This window comes from Rattus norvegicus, chromosome 15 (assembly GCF_036323735.1).
Source record: "Rattus norvegicus strain BN/NHsdMcwi chromosome 15, GRCr8, whole genome shotgun sequence".
In the NCBI taxonomy this organism is placed as follows: domain Eukaryota; kingdom Metazoa; phylum Chordata; class Mammalia; order Rodentia; family Muridae; genus Rattus; species Rattus norvegicus.
This window is the reverse complement of record NC_086033.1, coordinates 44,324,665-44,344,678: the sequence shown is the minus strand read 5'-3', so window position 1 is coordinate 44,344,678 and position 20,014 is coordinate 44,324,665. Positions and strand designations below refer to the sequence as shown.

The window sequence follows — 20,014 nt, the reverse complement described above, 5'->3', positions numbered from 1 at the left end:
ATTGCACATACTCCATCTGCATTCAATTATGTTGTGCCCTCTATGTGTGTTGTGTGTATGTGTGTGTCTGTGTATGTGTATGTGCATGCATATGTGTATATTGTATATGTATGTGTGCATCTGTGTATGTGTTGTGCGTGTATTGTGTGTATATATGTATGTGCAGTGTGTGCATATGTGCATCTGTTGTATGTGTGTGTGAATGTGTATGTCTGTATGTGTGTGTGTTTGTGTGTGTGTAAGTATGTGTGTATGTGTGTATGTATGTGTTGTGGGTGTGTGTGTGTATATTGTGTGCGTATACATGTGTTTGTGTGTGTGTGTACATTGTATATGTGTGTGAATGTGTATGTCTGTATGTGTATATCTGTGTGTATGTGATTATGAGTGTGTATATGTGTGTATGCATGTGTGTGTACATGCATGTATGTATGTGTGTATTGTGTGTATGTGCATATATGTATATGTGTGTATGATGTGTCTGTGTATGTGTGTATGTTGTGTGTGTGTGAATGTGTGTATGTCTGTATGTGTATATCTGTGTGTTTGTGTGTGTGTGTACGTGTGTGTGTGCGAGAAAGAGAGAGAGAGAGCGCTTACGTGCATGCATATGTGCATGTGTGTTAAGGTCTAGCACAGATCAGCTTCACCACTGCACACTCTACAGCCTCAGTCTCCTCATCAAATGACCTGGAAGATACCTGAGAGAGGTATCAGAATATGGGGTTTCAGAAGCATTTCTCTCTGTCCATTCCCTGGCACTCAAAGGAGCTCTCAATACATGTTTATTGTATATGTGTTAACCCTCAACACACACTGGACTGAGAGCTTTTAAATCAAGAATCACACCATGGTATCCTCAGAACTGAGCCCAAGAAGCTCATAAAAATGCATGCTTCCATTTAGTGAACATGTATTGATCCGATGTTAGATGCCAGGGTTCTTGGTTTGTCAAGAAAAGGCGAATTTGACAGGTCTCACTAGACTCATCCTCTTACAACTTGATCCTGTGTTGGGAAATCTCTACTTTTAGAGGTCAAGAAGAAGCAAGCTTATGATGGAGCCTCGGGGCTTAGCTCAGAACACAGGCAAAGAACTAGGCATGAACTTTGGGAGGAAGAAGCCATGGGAGCTGAGGGGATCGGTAGGCTATGAGAAGGCCGGGCTGTGATGTAATAATGTTACCAGGCCCAGTCATAGGCTCTAGTCTTTTACTCCCCAGTCAGAGCTTATTGGGGGCATTCTTTACAGCACCATGGTCAATACAACGTCTATGTAGAGACTGCAACCTGGTCTTGGGGCATAGACCTCACCATCTGAATACACAGCGCACAAGACTGACCCCATCAGGGCATTGAGGAGAGTGAGGGGAAGGTGCAGAGACCTCAGTGTGAGAGTGTCAGGCGGAGCAATGAAGCTGGGTCTGAAGAGGTGGCCAACCGTCATTGGAAGACAGAGGGCAGACAGAAAGGGGAAAGGGCAGGAACAAGGTGATGAAGGAAGAGTGGGAGACCCTGTCAACTGTGTGAAGAAGCGCCCAGAAGACTGGGACATTATGCTTAGTTAGTTCATAAATTCAAAAACTTCAGAAGAGGGGAGGGGAGCGCAGCACTTAGGAAATCCAACACCCCAGAGCCGACAGGTAGCCAGACATACTGGACGTATCCTGTACAATTTTGTATGTGCACATCGACCTTTCCCCAACAAAGATAAATAGATGCTGTCCATATTCCTCTGTCTTGCACAGTTTTGTTATCTTTATGTTGTAAACTTCATTTTTTGGTGGGGCAAGCAGAGTGTTTTACAGTCTGCATACCATAGCTCAGGTAGACGGTAGAGGACAACGTTTGGGAGTCGGTTCTCTCTATCAGGTGGGTTCCAGAGATTAAACTCGGGGTTATCAGGATTGGCAGCAAGTGCCTTTAACCACTGAGCCATCTCACCAGCTCTTGATGTAGTTTGTTAAATTATCAAAAGGTAATGGGAGGTGAACGTGTGCTTGATATTTGTCAAGCTCTGGATTCAATCTCCAACATTAAATTATTTTTAAAGAATTTTTTTAAAGGATGCAAAATGGGGCCTGGGTGCTGGGGACTTAGCTTAGTGGTAGAATGCTTACTCAGAAGGGGCAAGACCCTGGGTTCCAGCCTCAGCTCCTGGAATGGGATGTATGTGTGTGGGAGGGGTAGAGGTTACATACATTTCCCCGAGGCAATAAACATAAATCTACGTATTTCATTGTTTGTAATATTCTATAGTATAATTCTACAATAGTTTAATCAAACTCTTACTCAAGGGTATTTGAGGCCATCCACATTTCTATTCAGGTTTATTATAGCATGTTGCAGTCAACACCATGGTCACTGTTGCTGGCTGTGTACCTACCCTCTAAGGACAGTTCCTAGAAGGGACACATGGTCAAAGGGGATACTCATTTACATGTGGCTAACTGAACACTGTCTGCTTGCTCTAAATATACATGCCCCACCCCCCTGTCCTGCTCACTTGTGCTTGAATGAGATACAGATGTTTAAAGGGAGCCAGTGACAGACAAAGGAGTTTGGAATTCAAGTGTTGGTCTTTTCAGAACCTCTGCTGCCAGGGTGAAGTCTTCCACAGTGCCAAGAAAACGGGCTGAGCACCAACGGTCTCCCCAGGAGAGAGCTATGGTCTCTCTGACCCTGTGCTGAGCTGCTGAATGGGTTGTGGGTGGGTAGAGAACAGGTGTACAGGGTTAGCGTAGCGGGGTTGGGGGAAGCATGGGTGCAAAGAGAGAAGCTGGAGGCCGTTCATGCAGGAGGAATGGCAGTCATGCCCCAGACAGCGGGCAGGCTGAGCTGTATGCAGCCAGCCTGGAGCTTGAGACAGGTAGATTTCAACTAAGAAGCTTCAACATCAGTGTCACTGCATTCACAGGCATGGCAGAGTGTGAAGGAGTCACCTGGCCCAGCACTGGTATTACTCAGAACATCGCCTGGGACACCTCCGAGTCCCCACTGCATAGGAATAGTCAATGCATGTTTTTTCCAGATTAACCGGAAGTTCTGAGGTCAAGTCAGTCTGAGAAACACAAAATTAAACATACATTTAAAGGCTGTTCTTTTTCCCTCAAGCCTTTTTGAAATATTTGCTAAGGGCTTCCCCCCCGCCCCCACAAAGGATGTTTTGGAACCAGGTTCTGTGGACACACTTTGTAAAAAGGATTTCTTGGAAGTTGGAAATTAGTCCTCAGGGTGATGGGGGTTGGGATGTGGTAATAGATGACAGCTGCGATTGAGTTTGGGAAAATAACACCACTCAGAATGGCTGCCACCCTTAATCTATGTGTGTGCCTTGTGCTATCCACCTCCTTGACGTTTCACGGCATCCCCGGCACACAGGGGGCACTGCCACTGTGTTACACACAAGACAAGTGCCCCAAGAAGGACAGTGTCACGGGAAAGGCACCAGGGACTTTGAGAAGTAGGAAATGGTAGCGTTTCACAGACCAGAGAGGCAACAAGAAACATGAAGACTGCTGGCCCCCATTTCTCCAATCCCTCTAAATTCTTGAGGCTTCAGGGAGTGGAGGAGGAGCTGTTTGCACTTATGAGACAGGAGCTTCGGGGCAATAGGAACGGGTGCAGTGTGTTCTTCAAATAGAAGTGATGGCACTCGGGGTTGGGGATTTAGCTCAGTGGTAGAGCGCTTGCCTAGGAAGTGAAGGTCCCCAACTCCGGAAAAAAAAGAAGCAAAAAAAAAAAAAAAAAAGAAGTCATAGCACTCATTGAGGAGCTGCTTAGAAAAGGGATAGACATTTGGGGTTCTCGGAGGGTTGGAGTTCAGTTAGGCTAGGTTAGGGTTAGGATTACAATGAAAATCGTTGTTACCCGAAATGCCCATAGTGGGTAACAAAGGAGAGGGAGTATATTATTGAGAGAGATGAAGACTTAGAATAAAGCAAGATGGAACTCAGAACTTCTACAGTCACCAAGAACACTATGAGTGCTCACTGAGGGGGTTCCCGAGGGAGGAGGCAGGGACAGACAGGGCATACAGTACTAGCAACAGACAACTGTAATGGTGGAGACCAGCACTCCAGAGGCAACTGCAGAAGTAGAAAGGCTGTTGGTGTTAACATGCTGAGCTGAGTCTGAGGATCTGAACAAGGAGAGGCCTGGCTTCCTCAGAGCTGAGAGGGACAGAAGATTCCCACCAGGCTTCAGAGGAACCCACAAAGCCACGGAGAGGGGCAGTAGCAGAAGGCTTTTGAAGAAAACAACCCTGAGAGCTTAATTATAGCGTTCCCCGACCTTAAACTACAGCCGTCCTGAAACTTTAAATATAGCATTGGCTCCCGAGAAACCTCTCCAGATCCTTATTTTTTTTTCCTGTCCCAATTGGCTGTTTGGAAAACCCACTATGAACTCGGCTGAAGATAATTATCACAATATGTCCCTTGGAGTGCTCAAAGAAAGACCTTTTATTCAGTTCCTCGAATCTACCCCCTCCTGACTCCTGTCGAAGAATACAGTCTCAGGAAGAAGAGGAGGAGGAAGAGGAGGAGGAAGAAGAGGAGGAGGAGGAAGAAAAGGATGAGGAAGAAGAGGAGGAGGAGGAGTGAACAACGGAAGATGACTCAATCACACATTTCCTGGTCAATGGTGGTGGCTGGGTTAGCAGATGGTTAACAAAGTTGTTTTCTACCCTCAGAAGGAAAGGTTGACCCAGGCTCAACCCCAAGAAAGTCAGCAGCTATTGCAACCAGGTGCCAAGACATGCACCTACCAATCCAATGTTCTACCTGGCTCTTGCAAGCAAAAGCTTAAAAACAAGGAACCCCCTCCTCTCTGGCTTTCCGTCTGACACCTAAGTTGGAGATTACACGGTCAGGTACCAGCTGAACAGAGGCCCTTTCAACCTGCAGTGTTTGCTGTTACGTTTTGGAGCTGGCATGCAATGCTGGCCTTTAAAGCCTGTTTGATGTTTTTTGTTTTCCTTTTTTTCCCAAGCATGTGGCCAGCAATGTGGGCCACATGAAGAGTAGCACCTGGCTAGTCTCCTCTAGCTAAGAGCACTCCATGGTCTCAGCTCAGATCCCTATGGCCTTCGGACAAGGGAGGCAGTGACTGGGTCCTAGAGCCTTGGATGCTTGCCCCTTCATGATTCCCAGAGCACCTAACTGTCCTAGGTGTCCCTCAGAGGGGCTTCATGAAAAATTTAGGTCTGGACATGTTCCGTCTGATCCTGTGCCCTCTTCCAAGCCCAGCCCCACCAACTCCAGATGCTGAAAGCAGCAAGAGGGGAAAGAAAGCACACACAGACCTGTAGAGAAGCTACTCCTTCCTAGAAGCTTAGCCTGCTCCAGATGTCTCCATCCCGTGAGAAAAGGTTCTCCTTGCTCTTCCAGATGCCCAACAACTTTTACATTTTGCATTGAGGTCACCCTAACTTTGGGCAAATCCAAAGTCCTAAATGTCACATATATTCATGTCCCCACCCCTGCCACTCCACCCAAACAGGAATCCTTTCCGTTTAAAGAAAAGAATGTGAAAGGGACGGAAGCCTCACCTGGACTCTGCTGCCTCCCTCCGCCCTCCTCCCGGTCTTCCATTTCCTGGCAGTTTAAGCCTCATGTCCCACCCTCACCCCTAATATGTCTCTGCTGCCTTGAGCTCCTGCAAACCCCATGTGTCAACACTCCCTTGGCCATAGAGAATACCAAGAATAAAATAGATTGAAACCATATTTTAAATGATTACCCTTCATTTGTTTTTAAATTAAAACGAGCTCGTGGTTAAAACAACAGGAAACATTCAGGTCTTCACCAAAAGCCCACAAGCTACCTTTACTGTCACCCACTACAGCATATGCCCTGGGCTGACAGGAGCCTAGGGGAATGGGGAATGGGGACTGACCTGAAGGAGGTGACACCCTGCAGGGAGTTCTGATGGGTAAACAGATGGCAGGCCTGGGTAGAAGGGTCCTATCCCAGTTCTCCTGGTGATTCTGTGGATGGCCCATGTGTGCTGGGGTCTAGCTCTGGACCCCTGGACACTAAGAAGTCATTACTACTATCCTTTGGTCTTTGTAATGGGATAGCAGTGACTCTGACTCGTAAGCCCTCTTCGGAGAGCTATATCTGCAACACTGAGTCAGCATGCCCCAGAAGGCGGGAAAATGGGGAGACGAAGGAGAGCTTCCCCTGCGGAAGGGGAGCATGTCTGGCTCAGCACCAGGGCTGTGCCCTGGCTCCCACCTAATCCCCATTCATCTTCTCACCAGCCTTAACTCTCTCCCAGCTTTACTCACTGTCTGTATGTTCATCTGGTCTCCAACCAGAACCAAGCTCAATGACACATAAACAGCTTGGCTTGAGGGAGCCCCACAAATGCTTTGGATTATGTTCTCATTAAAGTGAGAGAGGCTAATGTGGCAAGCCGCCGAAGAGTTCCAGATATAGGCCAATCAGAGTCCCCAAGGGCAGGACTCTAGGCCGGACAGCAGGAAGTCAGGGGATTAGGAAAAGGAGAAACCCTCCTTGGGGACTGGAGAGGACTATGAGTTACAGAAATGAGATGTCATCACCAGGAAAAGGGCCAACACTCAGGAAGCATTGGTCGAGAGAGGACTGGACTATGGGCAGGCAGCTGTCCTTCCCCTCCGTGGGCCAATTCTCACAGCTCTGGAAAGTGGTGGTCCCTATTGGCTCCCTTTGTTAATGGCAAGCAATTTAAGGGGCTCTCACCAGGGGAGTAAGGGTGTGGCGAAGCTGCTATGGGAGGGGTGTTTGCTGAAGGCTGGTGTCAGCCAGGCTTCATTTAAATCATCCCAGATTCCTTGCAAAGGCTATAAACAGTGAAGTGATGAAATTGCCTTTGGAGCCAAAACAGGGAGGAGGCCCTGTCCCAAGGGAAGGCCAAGAAGCGCCACTAAAGAGTGGTGAGGAATGAGGAGCAAGGACAGGAAGGAAGGGATATCTCTCTGAGGGGCTCAAATGAAGCCTGAAGACCAGAGCCCCCCTATCATGCAGTGTTCTGCAGAGTTCTTGGGGGTGGGCCTTCCTAGATAGATGCTGAAGTTTCCGTTTAGACAAGCACAGAACGGTCCAGAGAATTCTAGTCCACCCAGCCTGAAGCTTTTGGGAAAGAGATCATCACCCTATAAAGTGCCTGGGCAAAGCAGTCCTTGTAAACAGCTGGCAGATTGACCGAGGGATCCCAGACTGAATGGCAAAGCAGGGCTGCAAAGGTTGATATACATGTAACAAGATGGGCTGCACCTCACACACCACCCAGCTGCTCCCTGTCTCCCTCTCCCACTAGTTCTTCTTTACAGTGCTTACCAGCAGGCAGGCAGGCAGGCAGGCAGACAGACAGACAGACAGACACACACACACACGCGCGCGCGCGCCCCATTTCCCCATCCATCTGTCAAATCCAGAGACTTAACTTCTCTAATTTCTTATACCATCTCCTTTTCAGGCTACTTTTAGGGATCCATCAGGACAGGAGAGATAGGAGCACTTTTAAGCCCTAATATGTTCTCATCTTCAGCCTCTCTCAACTCAGACTTCCCCTGGAGGTGGGACTCTGAATCCTGGGGCCATAAGGCACTCAGACATGTTCCAGTGTAGCTATAGGACCACTTAGCAGAAAGCATAATGAAAACTCAGGCAAAGGTTTCAAGGCACTCTTCCCCGAGCCAGCCACTGTGCTAGACACGGTGCCTGCCCCTGCCCTCTGAGCATGAGAGCTGGCTGTCAAATTCCACAGAGATGAATCCATGACCCTGGAGAACATGCAGCAAGGGCCTTACTCCAGTGTTGGTTGAATTGTGACAGACCTTGGAGCTAAGCAGAGGGGCTGTATGGGAGTTGCGAGAATCCTCCTCAGTTCCTTCCCTGATGCGCCCACTCAAGGTTGCCACTGCTTCTCAAGTGTTCTTGCCCACCATCTTTGTTTCTTTTCCTGTTGCTATGATAAATACTAACAAAAGCAACTTCAGGGAGAAAGTCTTTTGACTCACAGTTAGAGGTACAGACTGTCATGGCGAGGAAGTCCAGCCAGTGTGAGCTTGAGCCAGCGGGCCATGCCCATCTGCAATCAGGAAACAGACAGTAATGCATGCTTGCTGCTGCTCATCTCCTTTTCTCCACATACACACTCCAGAATCCCAGCCATGGAATGCTGCCACCCACCACAGACAGGTCTTCCCACCTTGGGTAATTCTACTCGAGATACTGCTCCCTAGGCATGGCCAGAAACCCATTCCCAGGTGACTGTAGATTCTGCTAAGTTGGCGTTGAACATTGACCGTCAAATCCACACTGCATCTCATCTTCCCAGTTGATCACAGAAGACACAAAGCAACATTTGGAACATGAGGTTAAGGAATCAATGGTGTACAAAACCCTAGAGGGCTGTTGGTCATTGTCACAACCCTGACGTTCTGCCTGCTCAGTCAAGTTATTGTCCCTTCTCCTTCTCCCCTGGTCTTGTAGTTGCAGGAGAAATAGCTCTTAGAACTGTGAAGGATTTCTGTTCCTCCCTCCTAGTGGTAGTACACAAGCCAAGGAGAGAAGATTTTTTTGAGTGCAAATCTTGGCTTCTCCACTTGTATTGTGTGTACCGTTAGTAACATTCTTAAATGTCTTTGGCCCTCAGTCTATTTGACCATAAAACTGATACTTTAGACTGTAAAATTTATATGATTGTCAAAATGATTGCCTTGAGGCCAGACCCAACACTTCGGCCACATTTCAAAAATGAAATCAAGAAAACAGAGAGGACTGGCTGCTTCCAGCACGTTTTGGGGCTTTAAATTTTTAGGTAAAAGGTAAAAAACAAACATCTGACCAAATGCATAGGTGGAGTTGAAAGAAAAAAGAGATTTCCAGGGACCAAGCAAAACAAGCCCCAACAAAGAGGAATTCTTGGAGGAGGAACAAGAGGAGGAGGACAGGGAGAAGGAAACAGAGGTGGCATTAAACTGGGAACTCAAGCCAGAGGGGACACAAATATAGGGCCAAGTGGCAATATCCTGAGCATGGAGTCTGCAGTGTGTACAATGATGGGAACAAGTGACTGTGAGTCCCAAGGGACAACTAGGTCACTGCTCCCACAGCAATGCCGGGACCACACCTGTCCTTCCTCAGGACTACTGTCTGTCACTGTGTCTCACTAGGGACAGTCCAAGACCTTTCCGATTGGTCATGACACTCACTCTGACTGGTTGGTGCCTGATTATACCTGTCAGGAAAGATTCTAACTTGTATCTCAGCTGGTTCCTCTGAAAATAAGGAAGGAGAGGAACAAAAGGCTAAGGGAAAAGGGCCATTTGGCTGAGAGCTGACCAGAGAACAACTCGACATCTCCAGACTCCAGGTAGGGTCTCCTGTGTGTGTGTGTGTGTGTGTGTGTGTGTGTGTGTGTGTGTGTGTGTGTGTGTATGAGTGTGTGTGTGTGTGTGTATGAGTATGTATGTGTGTATGTGAGAGAGAGAGAGAAAAAGAGAGAAAGAATATATGTGAGTGTGTGTGTGTGTATGAGAATGTATGTGTGTGTGTGAGAGAGAGAAAAAGAGAGAAAGAATATATGTGAGTGTGTGTGTATGTGTGTGTGTATGTGTGTGTATAAGTGTGTGTGTGTGTGTATGTGTGTGTGTGTATGTGTGTGTGTGTGTTAGGGATAGAACCAGGCTCTCATACATGGTAAGTACTTTTTTAGTCCTTAGGGCCAATGTTCCTCCACAAGCGTTTCACCAACAATGTTTTAGAATACAAGATAAAATATGGGGGTAATTTGAGTTAAACTCATAAATACGTTTGTCTTTATAATGAGCCTCACTGGGGTATGCCAGCAAATCAATATATGCCATGCAGTTAAAAGTATGATTTTAATATCCTTCTTTGCGGATAACTTGCCAATTATCTTATTAAAATATCCTTATGGTCCAGGCCCTCCTCTGGCCTCTGTGGACATTGCAACCACATACACATACCTCATACAGTTGCACACACATACACATAATTAAAAACAAAATAAAGGGGTTGGGGATTTAGCTCAGTGGTAGAGCGCTTGCCTAGCAAGCTCAAGGCCCTGGGTTCAGTCCTCAGCTCCGAAAAATAAATAAATAAATAAAATAGCTTAATGGTGCATATATATATATATATATATATATATATATATATATATATATATATATATATATATATATATATATGGCTGGTGTTAAGACACATAAGCAGCTTTCTCTTGAGAAGCCCACAGTCACACTGGGGCATGCTCTGTTCTTCCTGAGTGTCTCTCTATTGACATCCGAACTAAAAGGGTCAAAGATGCTTCTCCTAAGGAGTTGAGGTTCTGTCCTTGACTTTATCCCCATTTCCCAGAGCAAAGTAAGTCCTAGTGGGCTCAATGGCTTGCTCTGCCTCTTTATTTTTTAAATTAGTTAACTAATTAATTAATTTACAGTCCAACTGCCATTTCCCCTCCCTCCTCTGCTCCCTGTCTCTCCTCCTACCTCCCCCTCCCCATTCACTCCTCCTCCTCTTCTCTTCAGCAAAGGGCAGGCCTCCCACAGATATCAACTATCTGTGGCCTATCAGTAAGTCTAGGTGTATTGTCTTCTATTAAGATTAGACAAGACAACCCAGAAGGAGGAAGGGTCCCAAAGGCAGGTCAACAAAGTAAGAGACAGCCCCTGCTCCTGCTGATAGGAAGACCAAACTTCTACTATATGTGAGTGGAGGACCTATGTCAGTCCCGTGCAGACTCCCTGGTTGGTGGTTCAGTCTTTGTGGGCCTCGATGGACTCAGGTTGGTTGGTTCTGTGGATTTTTTTGTGGTGTCCTTGACCCCTCTGCCTCCTACAATCTTCCCTCCTCTTCCTCCCCAGGCAGAAGCTCCACCTAATGTTTGGCTGTGGGTCTCTGCATCTGTTTCTGTCCAATGCTGCAGTCTTTCTGATGACAGTTGGGTTAAAGCACCTTCCTCATTATTTTCCCAGGAAGGAGGCAGGGAGGGGGTGGGGAGGGAGAACAGTTTTCTCGATAATGACACACATCATTTTAGGTCTTATTGAGAAATCACCTGGTCCTGGACCCCTTCTCCTCCATGCTTCCTTTGACAGCTTGGCAGGACAGCAAAGACATGCAGGAAGTAGAATGTGCTCATCCCGTATCTACCCACCTCCGGATTCCTGCTTCCTCCTTCCCAGCTGGGCTGGACACAGTCCTGGAGCCCAATGCAGTGGCAGTTTCAGAGTTGTGCCTAGGGCAGGAAAATTCAGCTTCTGCTCCATGTGTTGGACCAGCCAACACAATTTTATGCCTCTTTGCTGCACCCCCCAGGAGTCTGAGTGAAGTACAGAGTAGCCTGTGTGTCCTCCTAGCCTGTGGGACATGGGCACATCTCTTTACCAGGTGGGTGGGATGTCTCAATAACTTGGCCTTCTGCATCTTACCTCTACTCCCATCCCCCCTTTTCAGCTTATATCAGCTCACCTGGGGCTCAGGTGGACTGAATTGGACCTAAAACTAGGTGGGCTTGGGATGTGAACCTCGATATTAGATGGGAAGCTGGAAAGGGAAGGATGTGGCTTGAGGACAAGCTGGGGTCTGAGCCAACTGGTTCCATTGCAGTGAGATCAGCTGGCAGTGACAGGGATGTACTGTGTGTCACTGAAGAGGACCTGGCTGGTGAAGACGAGGATATGTCATCCTTCCCATGCTCCCAAGAGGGTAAGTGCTAGGGAACCCCTAGCTCCTCTGTGAGCCGAGAGTTCTTGCCTTCATCTAGACTGATGCGCAGTGTGTCCAAGTACATAGCTTCAGAATTCCGGCTCTCATTTTCCTACAGTCCCTTGGAGAGTGAATGACAAGCTGTGTAGCTTGAGGCTGCACAGCATGGATGAAACTGGCATTTGTCATAAGTGTCAAGTCTCCCGGGCTCCACCTGAGCCCTGGCAGAAACCCATGCCATCTCTCCTAGCCACTCACTGTGCCCAAGGTCTGTCCTCCACTTTGCTGATTACACTGTTTAAGTCTCTGGTTGGACTAGGACGCTCTGTGGCATTTGGTATAGGTTACAGCTTGTGTTCTTTACCTTGACTGGATGCCACACTCACCCGGGGGTGCCCCAGGCCTGCCCTCAGGATTGTGGATTTATTCTAGTATGCCATGTGGAGCAGGCACCATGATTTTAATTGCTGCTGGTCCTCACCATTTGCAGCTAAGCTGATCTCATCCTGAGGGACATCTTACATCCTCATTGGGCACTGATCACCTCCCAGAGTTGCCAGAACCGCTTGCTCCCTCTTCCCTTCATGCAGCAGCACCCTGACTGGTAGACATTAACTCTTTGCTTGGTCTCCAGAAGAACTATTCTTATTTGCCCAGTTTGAAAACTGCTTACCAACTCCTGGCATGTCTGGGGCTGAGGGGGTCCTCAGGTGTGAGATTTTATGCCTTAAAATGGAAACTCTGTAAAACCTTATGATTTACCCCTACTGAGGAACCCTCATTGCAGGAGGTTTTCAGTGCTGTAACTGAGAACGTTAAGGGCAAACTGAGTTGTGTTGAGTGCATGATAAAGCATTGCACTGGCCAGTGGGTGAGCAGGCTGCTGGGATTGTGGGTCATCGGAAGGGCCACTGTAGAGAGGAATGGTGTCTTCTCACTCTGTGGGATGAATAAAGATACTGCCAAGGAATAATGACTGGGAAGGAGGTATGGGGTGGTTTCTGTCTCCTCTATTCCAGAAAGTTCTAGAAAACTCAGCCTAGGCAGCAGAACAAGTAAGGGAGACAAGCAGAAAACTCCCCCTTGTGAGCAAGTGATGGGGCAAGACAGACCAGAAACATAGAACTGAGCGTCCCACCCCAGCCTCTTCACTGACCCAAGCCACTGCCGTCTTCTTGTCCTCCACAGGCCGGGCAGGACCCCGTTGCAACCGCTGCCAGAAGAACCTATCTTTGCACACATCAGTGCGGATTTTGTACCTCTTCCTGGCTCTGCTCCTGGTGGCCGTGGCTGTGCTGGCCTCTCTAGGTGAGATCAGAGTTTTCAGGTCCTGGCTGCAGGGGGATAGCTGATTAGGTTTCTCTACCAAAGGCACTCCCATGGAGAAAAGCACTCCACTTTTGTCACCTGTCACCCAGACTAGCATCTTCTTGGCTCAGACATCATTATGGCTAATCCACTAAAAAAAATTAGACCTGCTTCTAAGTTAAAATTTAGCTCTAGGAGCCAGGCGGTGTTGGTACAGCACTTGGGGGTTGGGGAGCAGAAGCAGGTGGATCTCTGAGTTCAAGACCAGCCTGATCTACAGAGGAAGCTCTAGGACAGCCAGGACTACAGAAAGAAACTGTCTCAAACGAACAAAGATAGCTGTGGGGCTTTGAGTGGAAGAAGATAACCAGATGAGTTTGGGAGGTCTGTGATAGAATCCTGTGGAAGTTTTCAGAACTACTCAATGGACACCCCTATTCCCAGGGTCAGAGAGTGAACCCTGTAACTTTCAGCACTCCAGGTGAAGGTCTTCTAAGACTTTCCATGGTCTCTGTGTGTACTGTTCAAGCTAAGACTGGGTACCACCTGCATCAAAATTACCTTCCATAGTCATTAAAATGTAAATTTCCAGGTTAACTAAGACCTGTAAAGTCAGAGTCCTGCAGGTGAGGCCAGGAGACCTGAGTTTTGGTGCTTCTCATCCACAGTGTGGTCAGTGTGACCATGGTGATGGTGTATGGCCAGGTTCAGGTAGCTGCTACCTTCTAGATTCTAAGAGTTCAAGATGACTTGTGTAAAATCAGTTTGGTCACCTTCAGGCTAAAATCTGTTCCAACCTGCTTGGTATCAAAGACAAGACTTGGAGAAACAACAGAGGCCTGAACAATGTTTACTGGAGTACAGGCTCTGAGAGTGAACACCCTCTTGGAGAGGCCCTTGATCCTGCTCCTGGTTGAGAGTGGGGAACCAACACCCCTGGCTGTACTCATCATGTTTCTTTTTGCTATGACAAGAAGCAACTTAAGGAATGGAGGATTTGTTTTGGCTTATCATTTGAGAATAGTCCATCATGGTGGGTTAGGCATAGTAGGAGGAGGAGATAACAAGACACATGGCCTCTGCGGTCAGGGCCCAGCTAGAAAATCTCAAGGCTCACCCCTGTGACCCACTATCACCTCCCCACTCCTGTGACCCACTACCACCTCCCCACTCCTGTAACCCACTACCGCCTCCCCACTCTTGTACCCACTACCACCTCCCCACTCCTGTGACCCACTACCTCCTCCCCACCCCTGTGACACACTACCACCTCCCCACTCCTGTAACACACTACCACCTCCCCACTCCTGTAACACACTACCACCTCCCCACTCCTGTAACACACTACCTCCTCCCCACCCCTGTGACCCACTATCACCTCCCCACTCCTGTAACACACTACCTCCTCCCCACTCCTGTACCCATTACCGCCTCCCCACCCTTGTGACACACTACCACCTCCCCACCCCTGTGACACACTACCTCCTCCCCACTCCTGTAACACACTATGACCAGCAAAGCTCCACCTCCGAAAGGTATGCCTTCCACAACAGCACCGTAGCTACAGACCGAGTGCTCAAAACCATGAGCCCATGGGGCACATTTCACTGAAACCATAACAAGACAAGAAGGCAGGATAAATTAGGGAAACGCCCAAACAAACAAATTAATATTTAATTACAAGACGGGAAATATGCATTGAAGAGGGAGAAGTGCGTGGAAGGAGCCCTTGGCCGAGTAGGCATTACGAAGCACTAGAGTCAAAATAGCAATTATCAGCCCCCATTTCTTCTCCTTTACCTATGTATGGGCTCCGAACCGAGAGAAGGCTCAAACCAAATAACTGTCCAACTGTAAAGCGCTCCCCCAACCCAACTGTGACATGGTCCTTGGGCTCTCTCAAACGTGTTACTGTTACTAGTTAATTTGATCTCTTGACAAATCTGAGGTATAAAATGTGCACTAGAAGCCTGGGGATTCTAAGTCACTTGAAGGCATAATGGTTTGGAGGTGGTAAGAATGCTACGTCTATGTTTTCGTTTGGTAGATGGCTATTCTTTCTGGAAAGGTTCATTGACCTGCCAGAGTCACCCAACAGACTTTATATCAACCAGTCGCTTTGAGCGATTGTAATTCCATTCTGTCAGATGTGGCCTTCAGGGGAGCTGTATCAGTCATCAGTCCAACCTGTACCCTCTCACCACTGCCAGGGCCATCCATGCTTCTGCTGGATTAACCCAGATACCCTGCTTCTGCTGCAACGTGCTGTAAACCCTGCTGACACAACAGCTTTTTTCAGGGTCCCCGACTGCAGTGAACTGTGAGGTAGTATGGGCTTCTCTAGAGGAAACTTGGTACCAAAGATTTGTACAAATCAAAGAATTGTGCTTTAAGTGTTTATCCCAAGGGAAAAAATCATATCCTCAAGCCATCACAGATGGGCTTATTTCTAAGTTGGAATGCTAGCTATATCTACAGGTCAGACTCTGTTTATAAGCTTAGGAGAGGAGGCACCTTGAGTGTTCAGTGAGGGAGGATTTTTTTTGATAACCCTGATATACTTCTATATAGAGCATGTTATAGACACCAAAGCTCATGATTTTAAAGTGATTTTAAAGCCTCAATAGAAAAATGTTCCTAAAAACCAACCTAGGTGCCTGACCACAGAAGAAGGGGTAAAAAAAAAAATGGTGTGTATTTATATAATGGAATTTTTTTAACCATGAAGAAGAGGATATGATGTTTGCTAGAAAATAAATAAACACAAATATTACATTTTTCTCTAATTTATAGTCTCTAGATTGTATAGAGGGATATAAAATCTCATGTGTGTATATGCCATGAAAGGAGAAATAAAACTGTGTGGGGAACCAAGTGCAGGGGAAGGAAGCAGGGGCTTGGGATGGGAGGACAATGATGATTATACACTATATTCGTGTATGGAAATGTCTGTGTATGACACAGTGCCATACATAGTGAATACACACTCTGAAATGGTTTTATAAAAAATTTAAATTTAAAAAAGTATTTTAAAGTTAAATCTTTCAAAGAAAGAATGGTAAGATTGTAGGAAGAAGAAAAATGCCCATGATGCTATACCTATAAGAAAAATAGCTGGGATGATCAGGGTAACACAGTTTTGCATATTATTTTCTAAAGTGTGCATCTGTGTGACTGTCAAGTGGCTATCCATGTGCTCATGATTAGAAGAAATAGATACTTGAAGGTATTGACAAGGGCAAACACTCTCTGGGTGATGGAATTAAGAATAACTTTTTCTGTATGTTTGTGAATTTTTACTATCCTGACTTATGAGGAGGTCTTGTTTCTAAAACTCTGGTTGGGAGGTGAATTATGATTCTTGTTAAGGGACATGTGCTGAACTTGGGCAGTAAGAAATATCTTGGCTTGGCCATTAGAGAGCCTTTCTCCTGGGAGAATTGTGGATGTTTCAGTGGCAGATCGATGGAAATGATCTCACCAATGGTGGCTATTTCTAACCATGACCCCAGTCTCTTCTCTTTCCCCAGTTTTTAGAAAGGTGGACTCTCTCTCAGAAGACATCTCCTTGGCCCAGTCCATCTATAATAAGAAGCTTGTGTCAATGCAAGAAAATCTTCAAGGACTGGGTAAGATTCTAGTGTCCAGAAGCACACAAGCTCCTCTATCCCTTGTTATCCAGAGATGGACAAGTACCGCCTACTTCCTAAGACCAGCAGTGGTCCCCACTCCCCTCTCTGGCTGAGCATCATTCATTGAGGAGGGCTGGGATGCTCAGATGCAACAAGGCCTGAGGTGAGAGTTTTCTATATGGGCTGTTGATCTAGCCAGAGGCCATATGCAGAGAAGGAAAGTAAGCATGTCCATTCTCAAAAATCATTATCTGTCTCAAATGATTTCTAAGGCCTCCTATTTCAAGTCACTTGCTTCAGTCACAGCACAGTTCACAATGCTCTCTAGCCTCTTAGAACATACTAAGAGAGCGTGAGTCAGAAAAAGCCATCGCAGATGTGGGGTTAAAAGTCATTATCTCTGTTGCAAATAGAAAGTGTTGGCCCGACACCTAATAACACAGTTCTATTTGGCAGGCTAATTCTCTATGCCTTGTTCTCCAGGAGTCACAAGGGAAAAAAGTTCCCAGGGCTACCTTCCCTGCAAGTATATTATAAGATATCAATCAAGACAACAAATATTAAAATGTGTATAGAATTTTTAAACGAGTGTACAACAAGGTTCTTGGCTTCCTCAGAACAGTTAGTTACTAAGATCTACTCTTGAGAATGCGCTGATACTATGGGATAAATATCCAAAGTCTTGCATTTCTGTTGCACAGTAAAGATGGAATTCCCCAGGGAATGGTGAGGCTTTTCTCAGGGCTGGAGAGGGGTCTTCATAGCAAGAAAGTGAGCAAGGTACAGGAGCCACTTGCCAGTTCCCTGTGCCTGCATTTCAAGAAGGGCCTCTGGGGCAAGGGAGATAACTCAGCCATATGAGCTTTGTAACCTGAGTCTAGTCCCAAGAAACCATATGGAATAGGTGGGTGCGGTGGTGGCAGCAGCTTCTGATCCCAGTGCCCGGGTGGTGGAAACAGGTGGATTCTAGGCGTTCACTTACCAGCCAGCCTAGCCTGATTGACAAGTTCCAGGCCAGCAAGAAGACCTATCTCAAAACTCAAGATAAACAATTCCTCAGGTTATCCTCAGACCTCCACGAGTGAGAATGTATTCATTCACACAGACACACACACACACACACACACACACACACACACACACACCATTACCTTTGTCCCATTTAACTAAAAATGTCCCCTTTTCTCCTGAAGACCCAAAAGCCCTGATCAATTGTTCCTTTTGCCGTGAGGCTGAGCAGCTGGGGCAAGAGATCAGGAAGCTCCAGGAGGAGCTGGAGGGGCTTCAGAAGATGCTGCTGGCCCAGGAGGTCCAGCTGGACCAGACTTCCCAGGCCCATGAGCTGCTCTCCACCACAAGCAGTCAAATCTCCCAGGAGATGGGCACTTGTTCCTTCTCCATTCACCAGGTCAATCAATCCCTGGGACTCTTCCTGGCACAAGTGAGGGGTTGGCAGGCCACCACAGCAGGTATGGACATCAGCCTGAAGGACCTCACCCAGGAGTGCTATGACGTCAAGGCTGCTGTACACCAGATCAACTTCACGGTGGGCCAGACTGCTGAGTGGATCCACGGGATCCAGAGGAAGACAGACGAGGAGACCCTGACCCTGCAGAAGATAGTCACTGACTGGCAGAACTACACCAGGCTCTTTGGAGGTTTGCGAAGCACCTCTGCCAAGACTGGAGAAATAGTCAAGACTATTCAAGCCACCCTGGGGGCCTCCTCTCAGCGCATTAGCCAGAATTCTGAGAGCATGCATGACCTGGTGCTACAGGTCATGGGCCTACAGCTACAACTGGACAATATCTCTTCCTTTTTGGATGACCATGAGGAAAACATGCATGACCTCCAATACCACACCCGATATGCCCAGAATCGCACAGTGGAAAGGTTCGAGTCTCTGGAAGGACGCATGGCTTCTCACGAGATTGAAATTGGCACCATCTTCACCAATATCAATGCCACTGACAACCACGTGCACAGCATGCTCAAGTACCTGGACGATGTACGGCTGTCTTGCACACTAGGCTTCCACACCCATGCCGAGGAGCTCTACTACCTGAATAAGTCTGTCTCCCTCATGCTGGGCACCACAGATCTGCTCAGGGAGCGCTTCAGTCTCCTCAGTGCTCGGTTAGACTTCAATGTCCGAAACCTCTCCATGATCATGGAGGAAATGAAGGCTGTGGACACACATCACGGAGAAATCCTTCGCAATGTCACCATCATCCGAGGTAAGGATGGGTGGGCAGACCTCTCTCGGGACTCAGGTCATTGTTGTACACAGAAGCACCTGATTTTAGGGAAATCTCCAATTCTGTGTACATAGAGGATGCTAGATATAAGATGCTAGATAGGAAAATAGATTGCCGAAATCATCCTGTAACCAATTCCCAGGGCATCAGGCAACTTTAAGAAATGGCTTTGAGGACTGGGAGCGATGGCTCAGTGAGTAAGCATACATGCTGCTCTTTTAGAGGCCCTGGTTCAGTTCCCTGCACCCACATAAGGAGGCTGACATTTGTCATGCTAACTTCAGGGGCTCTAAAGCCCTCTTCTGGACTCCACAGGTACATGCACACATATTCTATACACAAATAAAAATAAATAACTTTTAATGTTTGAAAAAGTCTGCCTTTGAGAGCTAGGCTTAGTGGTACACACCTATAATCCCAACACTCAGGAAGCTAAGGCAGGAGAATTAGAAACTCGAGGTCAGCTTGGGCTATACAATAAGTCAGAGATATGAAGTGAAATCTTATCTCAACAAAGGAGTAAAGCCAAGAAGAAAGGAAGGAAGGGAGTCAGGGAGGTTCTTATAAACCTCATGGTGAAAGTGAGAAAATTCTATTTTACCCATGACTTTCTTTTAGTCCCCATAGGAAAGTTTGCAGACCTTGTCTTTTTGAAACCATCTAAGTTCACTTTCTCCCTTTATGCCCCCTCATTAATACTTTTTTCTGCCTGTCCAACTATTTGTCACTCATAGACCGATTACCCTAATGGATTCTTCTTCTATATCCTATATCTCCCTAAGTTCTCTTGCTCACCAGAATTCTACAAAACAAACAAACAAATTAGAACTAGTAGAATGGAGGTATATAAATGATAGCCAAGCGACAGACGGACAGATACATAGATAGATAGATGATAGGAAGATAGATAGATAGATAGATAGATAGATAGATAGATAGATAGATAGATACATAGATACATAGATAGATACTAGATAGATACATAGATAGATACATAGATAGATACATAGCTACATAGATAGATACATAGATACATAGATAGATACATAGATACATAGATATCATAAGGAATCGGTTTGTGTGACTGGCAAGTC

The 20,014-nt window shown here is 46.7% G+C and overlaps 2 protein-coding genes across 2 annotated transcripts in view; one reads left to right on the top strand and one right to left on the bottom strand.

The window, feature by feature from the left end:
• The window catches only part of Clu (clusterin), a 39,243-nt gene extending 31,183 nt beyond the window's left edge, over nucleotides 1-8,060 (bottom strand). The window contains exon 1 of the mRNA NM_053021.3: nucleotides 8,008-8,060. The gene's annotated coding sequence lies outside the window, so the exon portion shown is untranslated. The remainder of the gene's footprint in view (nucleotides 1-8,007) is intronic.
• Nucleotides 1-20,014, top strand: part of Scara3 (scavenger receptor class A, member 3) — a 32,995-nt gene that overhangs the window by 3,738 nt on the left and 9,243 nt on the right. The window contains exons 2-5 of the mRNA NM_001108870.1: nucleotides 11,624-11,722; nucleotides 12,911-13,030; nucleotides 16,561-16,659; nucleotides 17,856-18,899. Of these exons, the coding sequence (NP_001102340.1) occupies nucleotides 11,624-11,722; nucleotides 12,911-13,030; nucleotides 16,561-16,659; nucleotides 17,856-18,899 (1,362 nt within the window). The remainder of the gene's footprint in view (nucleotides 1-11,623; nucleotides 11,723-12,910; nucleotides 13,031-16,560; nucleotides 16,660-17,855; nucleotides 18,900-20,014) is intronic.